This window comes from Pogona vitticeps, chromosome 12 (genome assembly GCF_051106095.1).
Source record: "Pogona vitticeps strain Pit_001003342236 chromosome 12, PviZW2.1, whole genome shotgun sequence".
NCBI lineage: Eukaryota > Metazoa > Chordata > Lepidosauria > Squamata > Agamidae > Pogona > Pogona vitticeps.
Window position 1 is genome coordinate 12,101,811 of NC_135794.1, and position 18,152 is coordinate 12,119,962.

At 51.2% G+C, this 18,152-nt stretch overlaps 3 protein-coding genes across 4 annotated transcripts in view; 2 read left to right on the forward strand and 1 right to left on the reverse strand.

Annotated features, from left to right (window-relative positions):
* The window catches only part of SEMA4B (semaphorin 4B), a 46,562-nt gene extending 39,625 nt beyond the window's left edge, over positions 1 to 6,937 (forward strand). For both annotated transcript variants that reach the window (XM_078380846.1, XM_078380845.1), the window contains 2 exons: positions 5,061 to 5,140; positions 5,359 to 6,937. In XM_078380846.1, coding sequence (XP_078236972.1) covers positions 5,061 to 5,140; positions 5,359 to 6,131 — 853 coding nt within the window. In that variant the 3' untranslated portion in view covers positions 6,132 to 6,937. The remainder of the gene's footprint in view (positions 1 to 5,060; positions 5,141 to 5,358) is intronic.
* Positions 6,938 to 7,671: 734 nt separating this feature from the next.
* On the reverse strand, positions 7,672 to 12,822 carry CIB1 (calcium and integrin binding 1). The gene is made up of 7 exons (XM_072981918.2): positions 12,687 to 12,822; positions 12,361 to 12,395; positions 11,657 to 11,759; positions 11,149 to 11,302; positions 9,098 to 9,216; positions 8,624 to 8,712; positions 7,672 to 8,504 (listed from the first exon to the last, which is right to left on the reverse strand). Exons 1-7 carry the CDS (start codon positions 12,735 to 12,737, stop codon positions 8,483 to 8,485), a joined length of 573 nt encoding a protein of 190 aa, XP_072838019.1. The 5' UTR covers positions 12,738 to 12,822; the 3' UTR covers positions 7,672 to 8,482.
* Positions 12,736 to 16,661, forward strand: GDPGP1 (GDP-D-glucose phosphorylase 1). Its single transcript, XM_072981917.2, has 2 exons — positions 12,736 to 13,083; positions 13,745 to 16,661. Exons 1-2 carry the CDS (start codon positions 12,736 to 12,738, stop codon positions 14,900 to 14,902), a joined length of 1,506 nt encoding a protein of 501 aa, XP_072838018.2. The 3' UTR covers positions 14,903 to 16,661.
* The last annotated feature ends 1,491 nt before the right edge of the window (positions 16,662 to 18,152 follow it).

Below are 18,152 nucleotides of genomic sequence, written 5' to 3' on the forward strand. Positions count from 1 at the left end.
ACCACCAGCCCAGCAGGGAGACGCTGCCGGCCAGGCTCAGTGCCGCCAGTCGCCTGATGGCAGTCAGGAAGAGGCACAGCAGCGGCTGGGCCCACGGCACCCCCAGCCCGGCCCACATGGCTCCAGCAACCCAGCTGCAGCAGTGGCAGCCACATCCCCTCCACCAGCCCCGGTTGGATGGAGGCTGCTGGCAGACTGTCCTCAACTGGGCAGTCTCTTCCCGTTCCTGGACCGGTGCTGTGCTTGTGTTGGGCCCAGGTGTGGCTGGCTTGCCTTGTTTGCCAGACAGCCTCACCAGGCAGAGAGCCGGGGAGACAGCAGGAGGGAGAGAGGATGGACGGTCAGAGCCTAGCCCAATGGCAAGATGGAGCATGGGAGGCACAAAAGGGCAGCAGTTGCACCCCTAATAAGGTTGTGCACTGGGGCGACCCCCCCACTCCCCTGCAAGGTATGCCACTGTGACTATATTAAGGCAGCCTAAAATAGCATTTGCCATTTTTGCAGCTACATTTGGGCTGTTGGCTCATATTCAACTTTTCATCTACAACAATTCCAGAATCCTTCTTACTCACAATATTACTGAGCCAAGTATCCCCCATCTTGTAACTGAGTGTTTGGTTGGAATGTTTTCCCCCTAGATGTAGAACTTTGCACATGACCCTGTGAAATTTCATTTGGTTGTTTTCAGCCCTCTGCTCAAGCCTATCAAGATCTTCTTGAATTTTGTTCTGTCTTTCGTGGTGTTAGCTATTCCACCCAATTTTGTATTACCTGCGAATCTGATGAGCATTCCCTGCACCTCCACACCCAGGTCATTAAAACAAATATTGAAGAGCTCAGGGCCTAGGGCTGAACTTGTTATCTCCTCCCAACTTAAGAAAGAGCCATTGATGAGCACTCTCTCAGTACGATTCCATACCCAACTGTATATCCACCTGACAGTTGTTTTATCCGTCCCACACCTAGTTGCTAATCACAATATTCTGGGGTACTTATGTATTACGTCTGCAGAATTTCCACTATCTACTAAGGAAGTTAACTGATCAAAGAATGAAATGAGATTAGTCTGGCAGGATTTTTTTAGGCATCCTTCAGTCTTGAGAGATTATGGTAACATGTTCTGTATGGAGGACTTGGAACAGCATCTAGTTTGGCTGAGGAGGTCAATTCAAGAGTGACAATCCCTTCCACACTGAGGACAAATACAATTTGTTCCCTGTCCAGCTCCCTGATTTTGCTGGTTTTGGGAGTGCCTCTTGGCCTCGGCCTGCTGGACAAGTGCCTATTCAAAATAGAAGAGGCCACAATGCACCGCCTGCCTCCAGGCTGAACATTCAGATGTGAAGGTTTCCCATCTGTTGAGGTCCATTCCTAAGGCCTTCAGATCCCGCTTGCAGATATCCTTGTATCGCAGCTGCAGTCCTCCTCTGAAGCAATTTCCCTGCACTAATTCTCCAGACAATGTAGTTGCTAATCTTGAGCCAGACATCCTGGAGAGTGAAGCCAAGTGGGCCTTAGAAAGCCTGGCTAACAACGAGGCCAGTGGAGGTGATGGCATTCCAGGTGAGCTATTTAAAATCTTGAAAGATAATGCTGTTAAGGTGCTACATTCAATATGCCAGCAAATTTGGAAAACCCAACAGTGGCCAGAGGATTGGAAAAGATCAGTCTACATCCCAATCCCAAAGAAAGGGAGTGCCAAAGAATGCTCCAACTACCATACAATTGCACTCATTTCACATGCTAGCAAGGTTATGCTCAAAATCCTGCAAGGAAGGCTTCAGCAGTATGTGGACAGAGAACTCCCAGAAGTGCAAGCTGGATTCTGAAGAGGCAGAGGAACTAGAGACCAAATTGCTAACTTGCGCTGGATTATGCAGAAAGCCAGAGAGTTCCAGAAAGATATCTACTTCTGCTTCATTGACTATGCAAAAGCCTTTGACTGTGTGGACCACAGCAAACTATGGCAAGTTCTTAAAGAAATGGGAGTGCCTGATCACCTTATCTATCTCCTGAGAAACCTATATGTGGGACAGGAAGCAACAGTTAGAACTGGATATGGAGCAACTGATTGGTTCAAAATTGGGAAAGGAGTACGAAAAGGCTGTATATTGTCCCCCAGCTTATTTAACTTATATGCAGAATACATCATGCGGAAGGCTGGACTGGAGGAATCCCAAGCCGGAATTAAGATTGCAGGAAGAAATATCAACAACCTCCAATATGCAGATGATACCACTCTGATGGCAGAAAGTGAGGAGGAATTAAAGAACCTTGTAATGAGGGTGAAAGAGGAGAGTGCAAAAAACGGTCTGAAACTCAACATCAAAAAAATTAAGATCATGGCCACTGGTCCCATCACCTCCTGGGAAATAGAAGGGGAAGACATGGAGACAGTGACAGATTTTATTTTCCTGGGCTCCATGATCACTGCAGATGGAGACAGCAGCCACGAAATTAAAAGACCCCTGCTTCTTGGGAGGAAAGCGATGACAAATCTTGACAGCATCTTAAAAAGCAGAGACATCACCTTGCCAACAAAAGTCCGAATAGTCAAAGCTATGGTTTTTCCTGTCGTGATGTATGGAAGTGAGAACTGGACCATAAAGAAAGCAGACCGCCGAAGAATTGATGCCTTTGAATTGTGGTGCTGGAGGATGCTCTTGAGAATCCACTGGACTGCAAGGAGAACAAACCTATCAATTCTAAAGGAAATCAACCCTGAGTGGTCACTGGAAGGACAGATCCTGAAGCTGAGGCTCCAGTACTTTGGCCATCTCATGAGCAGAGAAGACTCCCTGGAAAAGACCCTGATGATGGGAAAGTGTGAAGGCAAGAGGAGAAGGGGACAACCGAGGGTGAGATGGCTGGACAGTGTCTGCGAAGCAACCAACATGAATTTGACACAACTCCGGGAGGCAGTGGAAGATAGGAGGGCCTGGCGTGCTCTGGTCCCTGGGGTCACGAAGAGTCAGACACGACTAAACGACTAAACAAACGAATTCTCCATACAGGAGATCTTTTGGAATCTGACCATCAGCCACTCTCACAACATGCCCAAGCCAACGTAGACATCGCTGTTTCAGTAATGTATACATGCTAAAAATTCCAGCTCGTTCTAGGACTACTCTGTTTGGATACCAAAAATGCATCGAAGACAACACATATGGAATGTGTTCAGTTTCCTCTCCTATCATGCACAAAGGGTCCAGGACTCACTGCGTTACAGGAGTGTGCTCAGGACACAGGCTCTGTAGACCTGGATCGTGGTATATGCCGTCAACATCTTATTAAGCCTTACTCTCTTTGTGAGTCTAGAGAACATAGTAGCTGCTTTGCCAATGCATTTATCCAGCTCAACATCTAAGGAGAGAGTGTTAGAGATCATTGAGCCAAGGTACACAAAGTCATGAACAACCTCCAATTCTTGTGTGGAGATGGTAATAGAGGAAGGTGAGTCCACGCCCTGGCCCATGATTTGTGTTTTCTTCAGAGTGATTGTTAGTCCAAAGTCTTGGCAGGCCTTGCTAAAACGAGTCATGAGTTGTTGGAGGTCTTCAGCAGAGTGGGCAACAACAGCTGCGTCATCGGCGAAGAGGAAGTCCTGCATGCATTTCAGTTGGACTTTGGTCTTTGTTCTCAATCTAGAGAGATTAAAGAGCTTTCTATCTGATCTAGTTCAGAGATAGACACCTTCTGTTGCAGTTCCAAAGGCATGCTTTAGCATGACAGCAAAAAAGATCCCAAACAGGTTCGGCACGAGGACACAGACCTGTTTCACTCTGCTTCAGATGTCAAAGAGATCTGATGTTGAGCCATCAAAACTACAGTGCCCTTCATTTCCTCATGAAAGGACCTGATGATGTTAAGGAGTCGAGGTAGACTTGGGAAGTATTTTTAAAAAGGCCGTCCCTGCTAACCAAATCAAAGGCCTCTGTGAGATCTATGACGGCCACAAAGAGTGGCTGTTGTTGTTCTGTACATTTCTCCTGCAACTGTCTGAAGGAGAATACCATGTCAGTGGTGGATTTATTAGCTCGAAATCAACACTGTGATTCTGGATAGACTCTGTCTGCAAGCACCTGGAGCCTCTTCAGAACAACACGGGCAAGCAGCTTCCCTACAACACTGAAAAGAGAGATGCCACGGTAGTTATTGCAGTCGCCCCTGTCTCTTTTGTTCTTGTACAATGTGACGATGATTGCATCCTTCATTTCCTGTGGTCCTCCACCTTCCCTCCAGCAAAGACAAAAGACTTCATACAGCTCTGTGGTGATGATCTCTTTACACTACAGCACTTCAAGCACTTCAGCAGGGATGTTATCTTTCTCAGATGCCTTGCCGGAGGCAAGGGAATCCAAGGCCACTTTTATTTCTACTGTAGTTGGTTCACTGTCCAACTCTTCCAATACAGGCAGGCACTCGATGTTATTTAATGCCTTTTCAGTTACTACATTCTCTCTGGAATATAGAGTAGTGCTGCACCCAGCGTTCCATCTGCTGTGCTCAGTCCTGGATGATCATGCCTGTAGCAGACTTCCAGGGAGCAGATGTCTTCTGGCAGAATTAGTTCTTGACAAATCCATGTTGGCTTCTAGTTATTACTGCATTGTTTTCAGGTTGCTTGCAGAGTGACTGCTCTATAATCTACTCCAGATTTTCCCTGGGATTTATGTCAGGCTAACTAATCTCCCCATGAGTAGCTGAGCTACTAGTCTTTTGCTACACACACACCTGAAGAATGCTTTTTTTTTTTTGCTTTTAACATTTCTTGCTAACCTTAGCTCATTCTCACCTTTTGCCTTCCTAACACCATCCTTGCAATTCTTTGATACTTGTCTGTATTCCTCCTTCGTGGCCTGAACTTCTTTCCACTTCCTATATATGTGTTTTGTTTTGTTCTCTGAGCTTTTTATGAAGCCACATGGGGCTTTTTTGCTGCCTTCCATCTTTTTTTTTCTTGTTGGAATTGTTTGCACGTAGTTGTGCCTTTAAAATTTCCTTGTTTCTGACATTTCCTTGCCCCTCCCTTTACTCTGTCCTTGTCCCTCTCTCATCAGGCCCTGGGTCCAGGATGTTGAAAATGGTGATGCCACACGCCTCTGTCCGAATAGCAGCCAGGTGTTTAGTCAACCACCAGGTAGGTAGCTGGGAGTGGAGATGGGGTGCTGAATGGTCTGAGAGGTGGGGAAAAGGAGAGGGGCATCGTCAGCCCCCTCCTCGCTGTCTCCAGGAAGGGAAGGTCTTTTCTCTCCTGTTCTTCAGCCTAGAAGGGTTCCCATCTTCTACACTCAGAGTGAGTCGACTCTTGCAGGATGCCAACTCCAACCTGATCTGGTTCATGTTCTCTCTCCACAGCGAAAGAGTCCCCATGCCAGCCGGTGGTGCTGCACCCCAATGCCGTGAAGCTTCTGCCCTGCCCACCGCTGTCCAATTTGGGCTCCCAGCACTGGATGCACAACGGGGCCCCCGTCAATGCCTCCTTCCTCGTGCTGCCAGATGGGGAGCTGGTGCTGCTGGGCAATCCAGATCAAGCTGGCCTCTATGAATGCTGGTCCCAGGAGGGCAGCTTCCGACAGCGGATGGCCAGCTATTGTGTTGAGATGGTGCACCCGCTGCCTGATGGGCTTGTGCCAGTCCAGAACCCTCTGGACGCGATCAGCACCTCTAGGAGCACCTCGGCAGCTGCTGCAGGGGGCATCTCTGCCGTGCGAGAGGGCAAAACCTACTGGACCGAGTTCCTGGTGATGTGCGTGCTCTTTGGGGTCACGATGACGTCGCTCACGCTGTTTGTGTTGCACCAGCACCGCACCGCAATGAAAGTCTTCCTCAAGCAGGGGACGTGCACCCGCACCAAGGCCTCGCGGAAGACCGGCCTGCCAGCCGAGAGCCTGCCCCTGAATGGCGCCAACCTGCCCAGTGCTTTGCCAGACCACAAGGGCTACCAGGCGCTCAACGACCGCCATCTGGCAAGCTCCCCTGGGCATGAGACGCCAGCCCGTCCCGGCGTGGCTTTTCTGGTATCCGACCAGCGCCCGCTCAGTGTCCACGACAGTTTTGTGGAAGTGCTGGCTCCTTCCCAACGGCCCCGCGTGCGCCTCGGCTCGGAGATCCGGGACTCCGTGGTGTGAACCTGCCAGTGCCCATGGCACCCGCCAACCTGCTGCTCTGAGCCATCCGTGGAAGCGGGCCTTGGGCTTCTGGTGCTCTCCCTCTGCAGGAGGACAGACCTAATGTTGCCCCTGCTGGGATGATGAGAGGCCAAGGGCCAGGGCCTCCAAAGCTCTGCCTCGGGGCCAAGGCGAGAATTCCACAGACCTGCAAAAAGTAGACACCGTCTAACTTTGATGAAAAGGGAGGCCTCCAGCTGGCAAGAAAACCCTTTTGGATGTGATCCCCTCCTCCAGGCTTGAGAACCTTTGCTCTTCTAAATGCCAACATTTGGGAACAGAGGGGGAGGCCGTGGCCTGGCTCGCCAGCCCAGCCATGTTGGAGGGCTCAGTGCCTCCAGGGACTGCCCTTTTTCCTGCCCAAGAGTGCCAAGGCATGGCTGTATACAGACCTGGTGTGGAAGGCGATCTCCCCGTGTGGGTGGCATGGCATGAAGAATGAAGGGGGTCTGGTAGATTGGCTTATCATCAGTGGGGGGGTTACCGGGAAGAGGCAGCTGAACACTTCAGCCTTCGACCCCTGTGCAGATGTTGAAATGACAGCAGCCGTCAGCTTGCAGCAGTGGGGGGGGGGGGCGCTCTGCTCATGTTGAAGGGCTGCTGAACACCAAAAGCTCATCCTTGTGCCCCCTTCCTGGGCTCCAGCACTGAGAGAACAGCACCTCCTGCCCTACACCTTTCACAAGTGTACTTCCACAAAATGTTGTGTGTTTGTGTGTATTTTTACATAAAGTGGATCCTTCGGCACCACTATGGGTTGGCACATCCTGCAGGACCCGGTCTCCTTTCTTCTTTTGAGACTCCTGATTATCATAGGTCCAAAGGAGACACTGGGTGCTCCTTGGGCTGCATCGAGAAAGGAAGCTGGGCTTGCAGGCTACGGAGTCACTGAACAGGCTGCAACAGTCTTCCTGGCCATATCTTTCCACTTGCAGGTCTAGAGGTTGCATGTATCGGGTGCCTCATTCTAGTCCTGCAAGTGGAAATAAGCAGGTGGGCGGAGGGGACAGCTCATTGTTAACAGGTTGGAGACTTCAGGAACGCATAGGAGTGGGGGTAACCTTTCACAGCCTTTTCAACGGTTCACTGAGCCAGGCTTTATCACTGCTAATCCTACGACGGGGCACCGCTAATGCCTGCTTCCTTGTGTTGGTGGGCAGAACTCTGTCCACCCCCCACACCTGGGGCCCTCCTTGCCAGCCAGCTGCCTCTGGGGTTGTAGAGGAAGCATTTATGAAACTACTAGGGCTCTCCCAAGGTCCAATCAGCTTCTGCACCTCTGCAAAGATGGCAGCAGGGGCAGACATCCTATTTTGTGCCTGATGCTGCAAAATGGTTTGGGTCCTGCCTCTTATTTTTGATAAGAGAACAAGTGAGATGACCCCCACCCCGCCGTGTGTGTGTGAGAGAGATCTGTGCAGTCCCAACCCTGTCATCATCCCAAGGTAAGGTCACTCTTCTCCCACACCGCATTTGAGGGATAAAGCACCACAATAAAGGCTTCCAACTGCTGAACTTTATTGGTAGATAGAAACCAGACAAGGCCATGAAAGTGAAAGTTTTGTTTAAAAAGAAGGTCTGGTGCTCTCCCTCTTAAAGCTAAGGCTTTAAGAAGCAACCACACGGTTGTCCTCACCCAGGCTCAGACCTGGAGCCCCAGAGGTGGGCCCAAGCAAGTCTGCAGGCAGGGCTCCCGCACTTGCAGGCGGAGATGCAGGTGAGAGAGAGGCTGGAGTTCAGAGGTGGGGGGACACTGGTGGGAGACAACAGTCCGTTGCCACTAATAATCTGCCAAGGGGTGGAAGCTTTTAAAGTTGCTGAGCATCACTGTAAAGGCACTGTATTATTTGGAATGTCAGCCACGCTCTGCTGCTGGGATGGGCCCTGGCAAATCCATACCACGTAGCGCACCAAAAGGTGTGTGAGATGATGTCCCACTTCAAACTATTAGCAGATTGCCAGAGAGCATGGTTTAAACAAGTAAGGCACCCATGGCAAGGCAGTGGCTGGACTACAGGGAAGGGGGGGGCAAAAACCCAAGCCGCAGCCTCACCAGCCCTTGCTCCGTTTCCCTCCCCACACAAACGCCAGCTGCAGGGGAAAGAAGATTCAAAGGGTCTTCCAGGCACCAGGCCATCCAGGGGTACAGCTTGACCAGGCCAGCCTTGCGTGATACCTGGACTCCGGCATGGGTGGGTGCATAAGGTTGAGCCTTCCCTTGACACAGCTGCCTTCGGCTGTGGTGGAGAGACAGAAGTTAATCTGCAGAAACACGGTTGAGTCTTCCAGCAGACGTCGGTAGAAGGGAAGAGTCAGAGCACAATTTTGAAGGAACTGGAAGTGCAAATGGAAAGAGTGAAGCTTGTGAACTTGGTTAGCAATACCTCAAAAGTGGTTATCATCAGAATAGGCTTCCAAAGACCATCCCCAGGTGAAGCGAAGGTGAGAGGTACCTGGTGAAATCTGGTGATCGAGAAATGATGTGCTGGAACTCGGAGAGATTGATGGTCCCATCTTTGTCAATATCCGCCTCTTCTAAGATCTGCAGAAAATGAAGGAACCTTGAAGGGCAGACAGCCAGCTCCAGCTACCCATAGCCAACCTTCCACCTGGGCAGTGACCTGCAGACCCAATGTGATACCCCAACCATGAGCCAGAGTGAGGCAGCTGCCTCAAGAAATAGGTTTGAGGCTTCATATGGGGAGCACGTTATCAGTTATTTAAGTATGGTATTAGAATATCAAGAAGAGGAAAAGATACTTGTGTGATCTTTGGCCTCTGCTTCTAAAATAACTGGACCATTCTTAAGTACTTTGCAGCTTGACTTATTACGTGGGGTGCAAGGGGCACCCTTTCTCCTCCGTCTCGAGCACACAAATATCTTCAGCTGTCTTTGTGTACTTCCATCCCCCCTCCACAGCACTCACATTCTCGATGAGCTGCTCCATTTCCACGGAGGTCAGCCGGCTGTCTTCTCCTTCCCCAGTCAGACAGTTTACCAGATTCTCTAAATCCTTCTTGTCCAGAGTTCCATCATCATCAAAATCTAGGCAGAAGGAGCACCAAGGCAGGGAGCCTGCAGTTAAGTTGAGCTCAACAAGCCAAAAAGGGTTATTCACTCACTGCTACAGCTCTTCTTCAAGAAGGGGGGAATGGCTTGATTTCTGTATCGTCAGACTCACTTCCCCATCACAAGTTCTTCTTTTCAGGGGGGGTGGGGGGTACTTCTGAACTTTTCCACGGACCTCCTTTGGGAGTAGATCCTCTCTACTGAATCGGAGGAATGAGGATGGCTCTGGCACTGTCCATGCACACAAGCAGCTCAAGGTCTAAGGAGACGTGTCCCTCTGTGGCCTGGTCTCCTCACCTACTCTCTTTCTCATTCAACCAGAAACCGCATGGAGGGATTATTCAATTGATGTTATTGCTCCTGCAAACACAGCAGCGCTGAGATCCCAGCTACATCATGACAAAAGGCCACAGGAGCAACATTTGTGTGCCCAAGGTGACAGCCCAAGCTTGGTCAATATAATGGCACACTATTGTCACTCCAAATTGGATTCATAACAGGGCTACTGGTCAGCCAGTTCTGGAATAGGGCCAAAAGGGCACCTCTGCATTCTGGCAACATCCGAGCAGCTCGGGGATGGAGAAAATTAACAGGCTATACCTCCCACTCGACCCCAGCCATAAGGGCCAACGGTAAGGGGCGATGGCTGTTCCCCAACAATCTCTTGGAGGGCTTCCTGTTCCCCACCTCTGGCCTGACCTTGGCCAAACACCACTAACCCAGCTGCCATGTTCCCCTTGACTCCGGTGCTTTCTTGTCCAGGAAACTGCTCGCAAACACAGAGATTCTATATTGCATCATCACATGCACCCCGCTGTCATCAATTACTAACGAGCAATCTTATAGCGATGGTGAATCCTACAGTTGTGCAACATGCCTCATTTGATATCACTGGGTGAATGGCACATTTTTCCGAGCTAGTTCTGTTTAGCTGCTGAAAAGTGTGGACTATCGTCAAACTGCAAAAAGAGACTGAACCTGTTTGACCTGCACATCTGACGCATCACACATGTCAAATATTATAGACAGCTGCCACTGAAAAGTCAGAAGGCTCTGGGCTTCTGCAAAAGCACAGGAAACGAGCACACGTGTCAACAACATACATTGGTTTCTTTTCACCTTGAGTAATAACAGAGGGGAAAACTGGGAAATGGTTCACTCCTTCACTTCCCTGTGAGTGCCAAGTTGTGCAGGAAGGAAAATGCTTCCACCCGAGGTAACAAGAACACAGAGGTCGCAAAATGCAACATTGCCCACCACCACCCTGCCCCCCCGGGCTAAGTAGGAAAGAGGTGAATGGCACCTGCATGTTCAGCAATGATTGTCACTGGAGATTGTCACTGGTCAGACTGAGCCAGGGAGGCTTATGCTCAAAACCACTGGTTCTTAACCTTGGGTTACTCAGGGGTTTTGGACTGCAACTCCCACAAGCCTTCACCACCAACTGTGCTGGCTGGGGTTTCTGGGAGTTGCAGTTCAAAAACATCTGAATAACAAAGGTTAAGAACTACTGCTCAAAACAATGCTTAAGCATCCAGCTGCCATCACGGCAATCTAGGTCTATTGCTCTGAAATTTTTGGAGACTGTGTTAACACAGCACCGGATGCTAAAATTAGAAAAGATGGGAAAGCATCATGGTGCAGGTCCTTTTTAAGAAGAAGATGAGGAAGAAAAAGAAGAGAGTTTTGTGTACACCTGGCGAAGTTTGATGCAAGTTCACATTAAAGTGACCGTCACAGTTGAGCTCCCTCATTTTGAAAAGATCAACCCCATTCACAGTTTTCTAGAGGTTGTTTTTTGTTTTGTTTAATACATTGTACAAATCAAATAAGGCAGGCTTAATTTCTTCTGTTTTGCAGTCAGTCTATGGACTACAGTTGTGATATCCTCCCCATTCCAACACTCACCAAAGATGCGGAAGGCATAATGTGACTTGATCTCTAGCGTAGCCGAATCACTAAAGACACTCAGCATGTCCAAAAAGTCCTCAAAGGACATACTGCCATCCCCATCCTCGGCTGTAGAGAAGACATGGCAAATCCGGTGCCGGAAAGGGTTTGCCTGCAGGCACGAGAAGGAAATGTTAAGCCGTGACCAAAAGATCAAGCATATTGTTACTATGAAATATTATGCTGAAGCTCTGCTGGGAAAGTCACACCATACAGATAAGATCTCAGCTTCCTGGAAGGAGCCAAGAGGTATTTGCATGGCAGGGCAGGGGTGACTGATGGAGCCCTGTGTGGGATCCAGGCCAAGAAGGTCATCCAGCCAACCCCCCCGAAGAGTCACATTCAGAGAGTACGGGACTCTGCAGGAAGAAGCCAAGCGATCCATGGCGTCTAATTCTCCATCCTGTAATGGTCAGACCAGGGCCCTTCACCCTCCCCACCCTCCCCCGATGCCACCGCCGCCTACCCGCAGCTCAGGCAGCATCAGGATCTTGCTCTTGGGCACCCTTGTCAGGAAAGCCTGCTCCCGCTCCTCCTTGGGCAGGAGATCGCTGAAGCGCCGGTGAGCCCTGGAAGAGAAGCCCGGAGGGCAGCGAGTGGGAGGGCCGCCGGCCTTTCCCCTCCCCGGCTGGTCGCAGCATCTCTCCGGCACAGAAGGAGGAGGCGGCCCCGCTGGCACACTCCCGGGAGCAGGGAGGCCAGCAAGCAGGAAGCCGCTCCTCTCTTGCCTGCCTGCCCTTGGCCACTGTGGCAGCCCGGAGCCCTGCCCTCCCCGTTCCCTTCCCTTCCCTTCCAAACCCGGGAAGCCCCTTCCCGGGCTCCCCCCCCCGCAGGGACTCCCTGCCTCCCTCCGCGGTGACTCCCCGCGATGCCAACCAAGGGCCAAAGTCCCCAGAAGCGCCGGCGGCGGCGGCGGGGGTGGTGGGTCCCTTCCTCTCTGCCCTTCCTTTCCGTGGCTGGGCTGGGAGAGGCGTCCTTCCTGGCAGGACGGGGCCAAGGCAGCGAGCGGGCGGGCGGGCGGGCAGGGGGAGCGGAGGGGTCCCGGCAGGCTTGGCAAAGCTGGTGGGCAAGGTGGGCTCCGGACGCCCGCCGACGGGCAGGCTCCGCTCCAGCCGAGGAGGCAGACGATCCCCCCCCCCTCCCGCTCCCCTTCGACCCTCGGATACTCACAGCAGAATCTCCTGCTTGGTCAGGAAGGTCAGCTCCTGGGAAGGACGGAGGGCAGGGTCAGCCCCTGGCTGGACGATCGCCCCCCCCCCCACGCCCCGCGCCGCCCCAATCCACCGAGAGCCCGATCGCCCCCGTCCCGCCAGGAGGAGGCTCCGCGGAGAAGCCTCGCCCAGGGGGACCCGCCCGGTCCCGGCGGAGGGTCTCGTCGGCCTCCGCTTCAAAAGAGGCGAGGAGCGCAAGCCCCCCACCACCACCACCCACCCGCACGCACGCACACACACACACACACACACACACACACACACAAGGGCAGGGGCCGCCTTTACCTGATACTCTCCCAACAGGTCCCGCGGGAGGCGGCTGCCGGAGCCCCCCATGGCTTCGGGACCGAGCGCCACTTCCGCGTCCCGGGCGCCGGGGGGGCCTCCCCCCTGCTTTAACCGCCCCGAGACGTCACCGTCGCCTGGCAACCCCTCCCGGGGCTGGCCCCGCCCTCCCCTTCCACAGCGGGCGGGGCCAAGCCCGCGAGTCCCGCCGCTCTTGGGAGGGGGGGCGCCCTGCCGGGAAGGCTCCACGTGGATAAGCCCTTCGGCCGCCCGGGAGGAGCGCCGGCTGGAGAGCCGGGAAAGGGCTCGCGTCCGCCCCGTCGCGACCGCCGCCGTGTGCGCGCAGCCCGGCCTCTCCTCCGGCCCCGATCCCTGCCAGAGGGCGCGCCCGCCACGGGCAAGTGGGCGAGGAAGGAGCGAGCCCCCCGGGGGGGGCGCGCACGCGGGTCAGGGCTTTCCCACGCCGGCACGCCTGGCTGAGCCTGCCCGGAGGAGGCGGGAGCCGCGCGGCCGTCCTTCGGTCCCCGGGAACGGCTCCGAAGCCCGGCAGGCGGGGAAGGAGGGAAGCCCTCCCCCCCCTCCGGGACTGGCCCCGGGCAAGCGCCGGGGAAGTGAGGCCGGGGTCTCCAACCCGAGCGGGAGCGAGCTCGGCAGTTGTGTGTGGGGGGGGTTGAGGCGGGAGAGCGACCTCCTTCGTCCCCCCCCCCCCCCCGGCAGGCGCCGCCGGCTCACCGGCCGGAAAGCGAGGCGCCGCCGAGCAAGGCCGTTCCCCGCGGCTTCTCCCTCTTGATCCGGACTGCGGGCAACCGGCGCTTGTGTGCGGAACCGCCTGGCATCAATCTGGTGCGAGAGACCTTGAGATTTTAAGGGAGTGGAAGGCTTGAAAGTGAAGCAAAGCGATCCCTGGCCAGGCTGGGGGGGGGGTGTGAGCGTGTGTGGAGTGGCTGCCCAGTGAGCCGCTTTCCGACTGGTGGTGTGGGGACCATAACAGAAGCAAGAGCGACTCGTGAGTCCAAGAAGGTATTCACAGCTTTTACCTTTGCTCGGATCTGTTTCAGACCAGACCAGCCCCGAACCTTCGCCAGCCGGCCTTCATCATGGCTATGGAGCTGGCCACCCCCGGCCAGGACCTTCTAAGCCCCGCACCACAGCCACCAGAAGTCTTTGCTTATGAGGAGGAGGATTTTGCCCTGCAGGGAGTGGAGTGGCCGGCCGGCCACCACCTCTCGCCTTTCGACAGAGTTCTGCAGTCGGGCTGGGAGGACAGGATGAAGAGGGGACTTTTCCGCTACCCCTTGGGAGACCTGCAGACCCGGATCCTGCCAGGGACGGTGGGGTTTGTGGCCCAGCTGAACATCCAAAGAGGGGTCGAGAGGAGGCGACCCCAGGAGATCCGCAGCCTCCAGCAGCCCTTTGACCCCCAGCAGTTCAATTTCAACCAGATCCAGCCCGCGGAGATGCTTTTCTACATGCGCAGGGGCGGCCCTCCCTGCCTGGGAAGGGCTCCGTCTCCAGCTGGCCCTGCTTGCATCTCAGTAGTGATTAATGTCAGTCCTCTGGAATTTGGGCACGTCCTCCTCGTCCCCAGTCCTGCCCTCTCCTTGCCCCAGGTCCTCACACCCGAGGCCCTCCGCTTTGGCTTGGATGCCGTCCTCCTCAGCGCCCACCCGGGTTTCCGCATCGGTTTCAACAGTCTTGGAGCTTTTGCCTCTGTTAATCATTTGCACCTCCATGGGTTTTACTTGAACTGGGAGCTGCTGGTGGAAACTGCCCCCTGCGTTCCCCTGCTCCCCGAGGCAAGCCTGTATCGGCTGCAGGAGGTCCCGGCCCCTGGCTTCGTCTTCTACAGCGAGGGGCAGCAGTTAGAGAAGCTCACCCGCTATGTTGTTCAGGTCACCGACTATCTGGTAAAGAAGGAGATTGCACACAACCTCTTCATAACCCGGGGTGCTAGACCTGAGGGGCCCATTCATTCAGAGGCTCGCCCTGGGATCCGGATCATTGTCTGGCCACGGAGAGCCTGCTTTGGTGCCAAAGAAGAGTCTGCCTTCAATGTGGCCCTCTGTGAGTTGGCAGGACACTTGCCCATTAAAACAGCCCAAGATTTCAAGGACCTTACAGAGGCTTCTGCAATTCAGATCATTCAGAAATATCTCCTCTCAAATGGTCAGTTTGCCCGGCTCCAGAGTGACCTAGTTAGCCTCCTTAAAGGGTGATCTGCCACTGGATTGTGCCAACTCAAATATGCTGCTGTTTTGTCTTTGCTACAGTCTGTTCAGCAAAGGCAAAGCGAAGTCATCACCCTACATACACACAGACGACATGGCAAAACAACATGCAAGGGTGATGATCAATAAAGGACACATACAACTGGATCAACTGTTCTTCAGGGTTGTCTTTGAGGTACTTGTCCCTCTTAGAGGGGACGTTGGTGGAGCCAGGCTGCCTGGCAAACAGAGGTACAAGACCATCTTTGCAGGGGAAAAGGTTGTGGCCTTTTTATGTCTGAACTCTACCACTGCCAATTTGTCTCTGAATATGAGAGGCGTTTCATGCTTCTTCTTCACTTTGACCTTTCATTCACAACTGAAATGCCATTTATCTATGTATTCAATTTACAACCAGCCTGTGAGGCAGATTAGTGATAGGGACAGTAACAAACCCAGGATGAAATCAGAGACTGTTCTGCTCCCTAAAGTCTATTCATAGTTCCAATTAATCTTATAACTTCTGAAAGCATGCTAAAACACAGTTTCTCTTACTGGAGAAGGAATCTGTCAAGAGACTTTGGCCGTAAGCAACTACTGTATACTGGATTCCAGGAAAACTGGGAGAGATCTCTCTGAAGCAAAAAAGAGGTGTGTAAACTGACAAATGTATTACAACTTTTGCAAATTGGAGTCAAAAACATTCAAGTGTAATCTTCAGTTGCCGGGTATATGGTTAGAGGATCTGTAAACAGATCAGAGGAAACTGGGCTGCAGAATATAAAGTGAGAGATAGTTAAGAGTGGCCATTCACAAAATACTTGTTCAGTGATAAAGCCAATGTTTATTTATTTATTGTATTTATACCCCACCTATCTAGTCGAACGACCACTCTAGGCGCCTAGACAGAACTGTACGTATCTTGTGTGGCTTTGCCTGCCCAACAGGAATGACATCAGTGGTAGATTGCTGCTAATTAAAGAATTCCTTTTGTGGTTTTGGTGTTTGTGTGACACATTTAATAAAATTACACAGACCACAAAATCAAAAAAGGAAGTCTTTACACAGCGGGAATGTGTTGCTGCTGATGACATCATTCCTGTTGTGTAGGCATAGCCTTGCAACAGGATACTGGGCACAATGTACCTAACAAACACTTGGACATTCACTAAAAAGCTTATCTTCTCATTTGGTCACAGGACATACAGTTGAATATCCTGCAGAATTGTAATTCAGATACCTGCTCATAGGAGCCTCCTGGCAGAGTGGTTAAATTGCAGTATTTCAACCAAAACTGCAGTTTTGGAGGAGGGGAGCAATGTATAGCCTACATAATTAAATTGCAAACCACCCACAGAGTGCTTTAAGCGCTATGGGGCAGTATATAAGCAGCATATTTGTTGCTTTGCTCATCTCCAAATATATTACATGGCATCATGGCTTACTATATCTCTATACAGGACAAACAGACCAGTCTCTGCAAAATAATACATGGATGGCATCATATCCAACATAAAAATATTAGCCATATTAGAAAGCCACTGGGGGAACGCTTCTAGGACAGGGCACTTGTGACTTTAAGTGGCCATTTTGAAGGAAATAGCATTTCAGAGATACATTCCACTGCAAATGATCTGAGCTGCATCAGAAAGTCCAAATATATCTTCTTGTCTTGGACAAGAAAATTTGTCTTTTTGTTTTAATTTATTTTTATTTTTAAAAACTAGGGATAACTTTTACATGGAAATAAAGAACATTATAAATCTCACGTGGATTGCTTTGGAGAGATTATTTCTTCTTGCATATGCTGAACTCCCCCCTGTAAGTTGCCTCCATATATTGTTGCAAGTCGGCTGCTTCCATCTCTATTTCTGCAGCTGAAGCCTTACTAATTAATATCTCTAGATCCTCCCCTTCTTTTTCTGCCATATTTTGGAATCTAAGCATCTTCGATGCTCTCTCCATCTCTATCGTCACTGTTTTTTATTCTTCTGCACTTCCTCTAATGTTCCTTCAGTGTGATTTACTCTAGCATCTGTTCCTCTCACTTTTTCTTCAAGATCTTGTCTTTGTTTTGTTTTCAGCTATCTATTGTTTGGCATCTGAAATCTAGTGTCATCTCTTTCATCTGCTGTTTGGCTGAGACATTCATTTACTTCTTGAAAGCCTGCTGTTAGTAAATTTTGCATGGTACTGTAGTCTGCCATTCTTTGTCTGGTTCTTGTGCCACTAGTTTTCCCAGACTGAGACTGGGCAGGAGAGGTTCCTGGCATTTGGGGCTTTTTTTTACGCCATTTCGATCTTTTCAATGACAATACAGGTATCTCAGTTTTTCCTCCTACTGTCTCTAAATCGACTTTGTATGAGTTATACTACACCCTTCACCAGAATGTCCAACCCTCAAACATGCCACATGCTCTTTCAGATGTTTCCACTGTTTTATCCAACAACCAAAACCCACAATCAAAACCCTCCCCCAGGTTCTTCCTCCAATCCTTACACAGGTATTATGTAAATAAGCTTTTAGCCCAACAGTTTAAAATACAACCATGGCAAAATGTTCCTTCTTCTCAAGAAGCCTAGCAGAGTGATTATGTCTCTCGACCTCTATTACCAGAGTCCCACACAATCCAGAGAGAAAAACCAAGCTAACAACAATCACAGGCTTTCAGACCTCAATACTTTGTACAGTTCCAACCTCAATATGATGTTCTAGAATCCCAAACAGCATTCCACATATCAAATCAAAGCTAGGAAAAAATTCAGGCTTTTCCACTTCAATATTTCTACAGTTCCAATCTCAGTGCGATGTTCCAGAATCCCAAAAGGCTTTCCACATATCAAATCAGATGCCACAATTTCATCTAATTAGTCCACCCCCATGGAACATTGCTTCCCTGCCAAGTTGCCATGAAGTCCAAGGAATGCCTGCCAACCTCACATACAGTATTTGTAATCCAACCTGCTCCTTAGGCAATGAGGTGTGTTGAGGCTGTCATTCAGTTTTTCCTCCAGTAGGTGTCCTTATAATCCACCACATGTTCCTTCCATTAATCCATAAATCCAATCAACAAATTCAGTCCTGGTTTCCCAGTGCCACAGTCCACCCTCAGGGACAATATCTCTCTCCCCTCAAATTAGTTAGCTTCTCCCAGTACATAGCCCTTTATAGCCATAGCCTCTGAGGGATCTCCCAAAGCTTCCCCACCCCCAGGTATGTTATGCAGTTCCAAAGTTTTGATGGCACTGTCTGTACTGT